General features: G+C 36.1%; 1 protein-coding gene across 1 annotated transcript; it reads left to right on the top strand.

Annotated features, from left to right (window-relative positions):
* Positions 1-1,529: 1,529 nt before the first annotated feature.
* On the top strand, positions 1,530-3,965 carry LOC107583250 (GTP-binding protein Rab-3D-like). Its single transcript, XM_016269395.1, has 3 exons — positions 1,530-1,683; positions 1,920-2,043; positions 3,096-3,965. The coding sequence occupies exons 1-3, from the start codon at positions 1,622-1,624 to the stop codon at positions 3,282-3,284; spliced, it is 375 nt and encodes a 124-aa protein (XP_016124881.1). The 5' UTR covers positions 1,530-1,621; the 3' UTR covers positions 3,285-3,965.
* The last annotated feature ends 3,418 nt before the right edge of the window (positions 3,966-7,383 follow it).

Here is a 7,383-nt window from a genome sequence, read left to right as displayed (position 1 = left end):
GACAATGACGAAAGTAAATTGAGTCATTTTGCTATGAAGGAAGAGCAAATATTATACATGAACTGCTGTATTATTGACACAGTCATGGCTGTTGAAGAAAAATTTCATTGAAATTTCCTGACTGTAAGGCTTGCTTTAAGATCTTTCAGCATGTAAGATGGCAGTAGGCAGAATGTAGATATGATTCACTTGTCTTTGTTGTGAAGTTAGCTGTTGTGTGTGTGTGTGTGTGTGTGTGTGTGTGAAGGACAGGTGGCACATCGTATCTCTGTTGAAAGAAGGGGCTGAGGCTTTTGTCAAGCTCCCATTAGTTTGAATTTGTCTCTTCCCCTAAAATACAATACATGCATATATACAAGCCTCTAACAGCTGCCCAAACCAATGGTTACCTACATAGGTGAGGTCACAGCATTCTAGATCAAGTCAAGGCTTTTCAGTATCATGGAAACTAATCAAATGTTGCCTAGTTACCACATTAACATGGCTGTTTAACTCTAAACCCCTGATTCTGTTTTGTTTGCATTGCATTTACTACAGAAGTTAGGCAGATTGTCAATTATTCAAGATATATTTACATTGACTTTGCTGGCAATGTGAAATTATCCAACATTGTCAATATTGCTGTGATTTTTAAACACACGTTTTGTTTAGCCAACAGGTTTCCTAAAGATGACTAGTTTTGTGATCCCTGTAGAAGACATTATTAAATACATAATTTACCTAATCAAAAATTGTTCAAAGTCCCTTTCTAGCATTTTACGTGTTTGAAAATTAAAAATATGTGGAGGAAAATATTTACATGAAAATAGTACAGTTTGCTAAATTAATATAGTGAAAGCTGTCTAGAAAACATTATTTTAAAATAGATATGATTTCTGAATTTTACTTGCATTAAACCTTGTGAATCTGTATGTTTTTTTTATTTATTTTATTTTATAGATTTTGTTTTACATTTTTATATTACACTATTATTTTTGTTGCACTATTGTATCATTTTTTGTTGCACTTATGATGAATATAATGGTGAAATATCCCATTTATTTTAAGTCTTTCTGCATTCTACTGGAATATTAGACTCTTCTAACAAGAAATAACAGCAACGAATCATTAAGAAAAATAACTCATGAAGTTGACGATAAAAGCATAAAGCAATGAACGCTTTCAGCAAACCATAGGGTTTCTGCTGCACAGTGTTTTAGGAAAAAATGCTTTTAGATGTGTGTGTGTGTGTGTTTATTGAACTAAAAGAATACTGTCGCCTCTGGCTTGCTTAGTTGGGGACACTTCAATTTCCAGCGATATCGTTGACATAATTGCAAAGATATTATTTAAACTGAGCTGGATGTTGACATCACTGAATTCAATGATGAACTGTCTTTAACTGAAAAATTAGTGTTTACTATTGTCATTTTGCATTATTGACACTATTTTCCTAATTAATGCTGTTCAGTTGCTTTGTCACAATCTGTATTGTTAAAAGCGCTATATAAATAAAGGTGACTTGACTTGACTTGACTTGAAAAGAGACGTTGATGGCTGTATTTTCTTGTATGTTGTTCGTCAGGACACAGCAGGGCAGGAGAGGTACCGCACTATTACCACAGCGTACTACAGAGGGGCCATGGGCTTCCTGCTAATGTATGACATCACTAACCAAGAATCCTTCTACGCTGTGCAAGACTGGTGAGTTTACTTCCTTTATTTAAAGTCCTAGAGTCAGATGCTAAATCCCAAAGTAAGACATCCTGCGATGACCCCAGGTAGTGAGAATGATTGAAAGGTCAAATGTTCCTTGTTAAAGTGCCACACATTTCATAATGGTCCCAAAGGGGGCGGACACGAGCACGTTTTGAGCATGTCAGTGTTGACTGTATTCGTGTGTGTGTGTGTGTGTGTGTGTGTGTGTGTGTGTGTTCCAGGGCGACTCAGATTAAAACGTACTCATGGGACAACGCTCAGGTGATTTTGGTGGGGAACAAATGTGATCTGGAGGACGACAGACTGGTGTCCAGAGAAGACGGCCAGAGACTGGCTAATGAGCTAGGCATGTTACAGGACCATAAAAACATCATTCACACACACACACACACACACACACAAAAGCCTGTAAATGGAGACTTGAGCATGCACAGGTTCCAAACTTATCTTTTTTTGCAATCCCTGCCAAAAATATATATATATTTCTAATTGGCTATGAAATTGTATTCTGCATTATTTTTTACATAGTCATATGTGCCATATTTATAATACTTTTATGGTCCTTTCTGGTCATTTTTGAGTTTTACAGACCCAGTTGCCTTGGATTTCTGTTATATAACATTGAGTTGCATGGATATTCTTCAAAAATTCACCTTTCTGTGTTTCACATAAAAAACAGGCTTGAAAGGACATTATGGGGAGAATAAATTATTTACATTTTGGGAGAAAAATTACTTGAAAATGCTACTCTCATTCAGTGCTTGGTGAGTGCTCATTTTGGACCCTGTTCATGCTACATCACCCTCTGAATTTCCTTTGTGCTTCAGAACCTTATATGGACAAAAAAATACAGGAAGTAATGATACAGGCATTTCAAAGTACTGGGAGCAAATGTGTTGCTCAAAGGGTGTGAATGCCCAATAGATATTAGATATAATGCATCATGTAGTGTAGTATTATACTGTATGTTGTGATCGACCAATGTGGATTTTTTGATGGCTGATATAAAATGTGTGTGTGTGTGTGTGTAGGGGTGTATATATATATATATATATGATATCACACTATTCAATTTAAAGATAGCATTCATAACAATTTCTGTAATTACATTAATAGATATTTTACATAATATTTACAAAAAAATCTTTCAGCATGTAAGATGGCAGTAGGCAGAATGTAGATATGATTCACTTGTGTGTGTGTGTGTGTGTGTGTGTGAAGGTGAAGGTGAAGATAAATCAATTTGAAAAAATAATTTGATTTAAAAAAAAAAATTGAAAAACGTTTACAAATTTGTAAAATAAACAGATGACTTTATACTTATTTTAACCAAATTTTACTTTATATAGAAATAATGATTTTGTAACACAAGCTGGATTCACCAACAAGGTTCATGGGGCTTCCAGTTTTTCGAGGCCAGTGCAAAGGATAACATTAACGTCAAGCAGGTGTTTGAGCGGCTGGTTGACATCATCTGTGACAAAATGAACGAGAGCTTGGATGGAGACCCGAGCATGTTAACCAATCACAAAGGCCTGAGTCTGCAAGACACGCCCCCTGATGAACAGAGCGGCTGTGGATGTTAATGATCATCTCTCAACAAACACTCATACTTGAAGGCAAACATTCACACACATGCACTCACTCAGTCCCTCTCTCTCTTACACACATGTACACCAGAAGAGAGACTCTTTCACAAGTGTACTGCCAATGTATAGGATGAAATGCCAACCAAACAGTAAGAATATGGCATAAGCCCCTTAAAATGAATAATTTTAGTTACATAAACAGGCCCCTCAGGGATTGAATGAAATGGGATGGGTTTATCTCAGTGTGATGTGTGGCTGCCAGTACACTGAACTGTGATATCATGATGAGAACAGCCGGGAAAATACTGCATGAAACTGCAGGAATCAGAAATTCACATGCCAAAGTCTCAGCTTTTTAGGAAAGTTTCAAACTACTCCAGTGTCTGTTTACAACATGCTCAGATAAAATGCGTCTGGTTGTCATTGTGCAGTAGCTTTGAAATGTATACTGATTATTTTAATGGATGCAAGATGGATGCATGTTTTACTTCAATATAGGTGATAAAACATTTTAGGACTGCTCTGGAAGTATCCAGTCCATATGATTGTCAGTCTAGTTTTTGTTACTTGTTTCAAAGTATGTCCTTAATTCAGATTATATTTGTCCTTGCCATTTGCTTTGAACGCAATAAATTTGCTTCCCTGTGGACACTAAAGGAGTATTAATATAATGTATATATATTGTGTGTGTGTGTATTATATATTCTTTATGTAATATATGAAATATATATTTATATATTTATTTTAAAATATATATGTGTGTGTATATACTTAAATTGAACAGCTAAGACTAGTTATTATATATTTATATAATATATGAAAAATATATTTATATATTTATTTTAAAAAATACATTTTAAAAAAATGTGCGTGTGTGTGTATATATATATATATATATATATATATATATGACTGCAGCTTGTGGGAGTGGATGGTCTAAAAACAGCAAATGCATCACATAATTATTTGCCAATGATGGAAGTGCCCTGTTTGAAAATGAATGAGAGCGAGCCAAATCAGCATTAATCTCGGAGTCACCTCAGATTTATTATTATAATAGGCCCAGAAATGTATTTGGACTATTAAGCCACATGTAAAAATTATAAAATATTATTAGATACAAAACAAACCAAGTGGCATCTGAACACACACACACACACACTACCAGTCAAACGTTTTTGAACAGTAAAAATCACTTTTAAAAATAACTTTTTTTAAATATAAGTTTATCGGCATTTGTTGTTGACCTGCCTGCTCTTACTGTAAGACATTTGTTTGTGGTCATTGTGCATGGTACATTATTTCCTTTTGCATGAACCTTGTACACTTGTGAGGATGTGAGCTTTTAGCACCTCTAGAAGAACCTTGTGTAGGTGGGAAATGCACAGCATCAAAAATAAAAGCACGACCACATTCTCTAAGGGTGGATGTGGAGAGAACATTTAAGAGGAGCCAAAACATACACATCTTTGCCAGAATCACTTCTCCGCTCTGGAACTGCTTGATACCGCTGCTGATCTGTCAGGACGCATCCCACTGGTGTGAGTATGTCTTTCTGCCTGTACCAAAGTTTGGATACTATAAGGTGCAAGTTCCTCAAATGAGAGTTCCCTTGACACAAATGAAATTTCTTTGAGTGGATTTGACAGGCATAAAACGATACGCCGTTTCCGTTCAGATCAAATCACAACAACGGAGGAAACAGTTTCGGCGTGACGCGGCTGACACAGAACACCATACGCTGTTTACCTCCAGCGGATATTCTCCAAAATGGCGCTACAGGGTGACTCGGAGGAGACGAATTGTTGAATAAAGTCGTTATTTCTTTTTCTTTTGCACACAAAAAGTATTCTCGTAGCTTCGTATAATTACGGTTGAACCCCTGATGTCACATAGATTATTTTACAGATCTCCTTGCTACGTCTCTGGACTTGGGAACATTTCAGTTGTGTTGCTGTCTATGCAGGGTCAGACAGCTCTCAGATTCCATCAAAAATGTCTTAATTTGTGTTCTGAAGATGAACGAAGGTCTTACGGGTTTGAAACGACACAAGGGTGAGTAATTAATGACAGAATTTTCATTTTTGGGTGAACTATCCCTTTAAAGAAATCCAAAAATTCTGGCATAATTTACTCACATTCAAAAGAAGATATTTTGAAGAATGTTGGTAACCAAACTATTACTCCATAGTATGGAAAAAAATGACTACAAGTCGATGGCTACTGTCCGCTGTTACCAACATTCTTCAAAATATCTCTTTTTGTGCTCAACAGAAGAAAGAAACTCATAAAGGAGTAAATGATGACAGAATTAGCTTTAATACAACGTACAAAGTTTGTCTTGACACACTTTTCTAGTTTTAACTGACATCTCTTTTTACCACAGATTAAAAACAGCAACAGCATGAAGGTGACAAGATGTTTAAAGCTGGTTTCCACCTTCTACAGCTTCCTCACTGTAAGTAAATGTAATTTGGTATATAATGAGTAAGTAGCCCACTAATAGTGAATGAGCACCTCCAAATAAATGATTCACATTTTCTTTCGCTTTCACACGCTGTAGTTGAGTGGGGGCGCGACTGCAGGATTTGGTATATGGTCACAAAAAAAACATCTGAAGTGTTAAAAACTGTTAATGATACTACACTCGCCATGATCCTGTCGCTGGGGGCCCCGATGCTGATCGATACTCAATCCGCTGATTGCTCTGGGCTGCATCCTTGCTCTGATGGGCTTGATTGGCTTTTGTGGTACTTTGAAGAAAAAATATAAAATTCTCAAATTCCTTGACATAAAATGCAAAATATACTGCCTGTTTTAATTTGTCTGTTCTTTTTCACTTTCGTTTCAGTTTTCATCATTGTACTCATCATCTTCATCCTCCAGCTGATCGCTGCAGTGTTTTTCCTCCACCCAAATTCGGTGGTAAGAGCAAAATGAGATTAGTTTTCAAGGATTGCTTGCAAAATGTTATTCATTGTGGAGAACAGACTTAGGGGTTATTGCATCTAAAGTCTTCATATGTATGTATGTGTATATATATATATATATATATATATACACATACATACATATGAAGACTTTAGATGCAATAACCCCTAAGTCTGTTCTCCACAATGAATAACATTTTGCAAGCAATCCTTGAAAACTAATCTCATTTTGCTCTTACCACCGAATTTGGGTGGAGGAAAAACACTGCAGCGATCAGCTGGAGGATGAAGATGATGAGTACAATGATGAAAACTGAAACGAAAGTGAAAAAGAACAGACAAATTAAAACAGGCAGTATATTTTGCATTTTATGTCAAGGAATTTGAGAATTTTATATTTTTTCTTCAAAGTACCACAAAAGCCAATCAAGCCCATCAGAGCAAGGATGCAGCCCAGAGCAATCAGCGGATTGAGTATCGATCAGCATCGGGGCCCCCAGCGACAGGATCATGGCGAGTGTAGTATCATTAACAGTTTTTAACACTTCAGATGTTTTTTTTGTGACCATATACCAAATCCTGCAGTCGCGCCCCCACTCAACTACAGCGTGTGAAAGCGAAAGAAAATGTGAATCATTTATTTGGAGGTGCTCATTCACTATTAGTGGGCTACTTACTCATTATATACCAAATTACATTTACTTACAGTGAGGAAGCTGTAGAAGGTGGAAACCAGCTTTAAACATCTTGTCACCTTCATGCTGTTGCTGTTTTTAATCTGTGGTAAAAAGAGATGTCAGTTAAAACTAGAAAAGTGTGTCAAGACAAACTTTGTACGTTGTATTAAAGCTAATTCTGTCATCATTTACTCCTTTATGAGTTTCTTTCTTCTGTTGAGCACAAAAAGAGATATTTTGAAGAATGTTGGTAACAGCGGACAGTAGCCATCGACTTGTAGTCATTTTTTTCCATACTATGGAGTAATAGTTTGGTTACCAACATTCTTCAAAATATCTTCTTTTGAATGTGAGTAAATTATGCCAGAACTTTTGGATTTCTTTAAAGGGATAGTTCACCCAAAAATGAAAATTCTGTCATTAATTACTCACCCTTGTGTCGTTTCAAACCCGTAAGACCTTCGTTCATCTTCAGAACACAAATTAAGA

The sequence above is a fragment of the Sinocyclocheilus grahami genome, unplaced genomic scaffold (assembly GCF_001515645.1).
Source record: "Sinocyclocheilus grahami isolate Dianchi unplaced genomic scaffold, SAMN03320097.WGS_v1.1 scaffold51.1, whole genome shotgun sequence".
In the NCBI taxonomy this organism is placed as follows: Eukaryota; Metazoa; Chordata; class Actinopteri; order Cypriniformes; family Cyprinidae; genus Sinocyclocheilus; species Sinocyclocheilus grahami.
The sequence above is the reverse complement of the archived record's forward strand: the minus strand, read 5'-3'. Positions and strand labels throughout refer to the sequence as shown.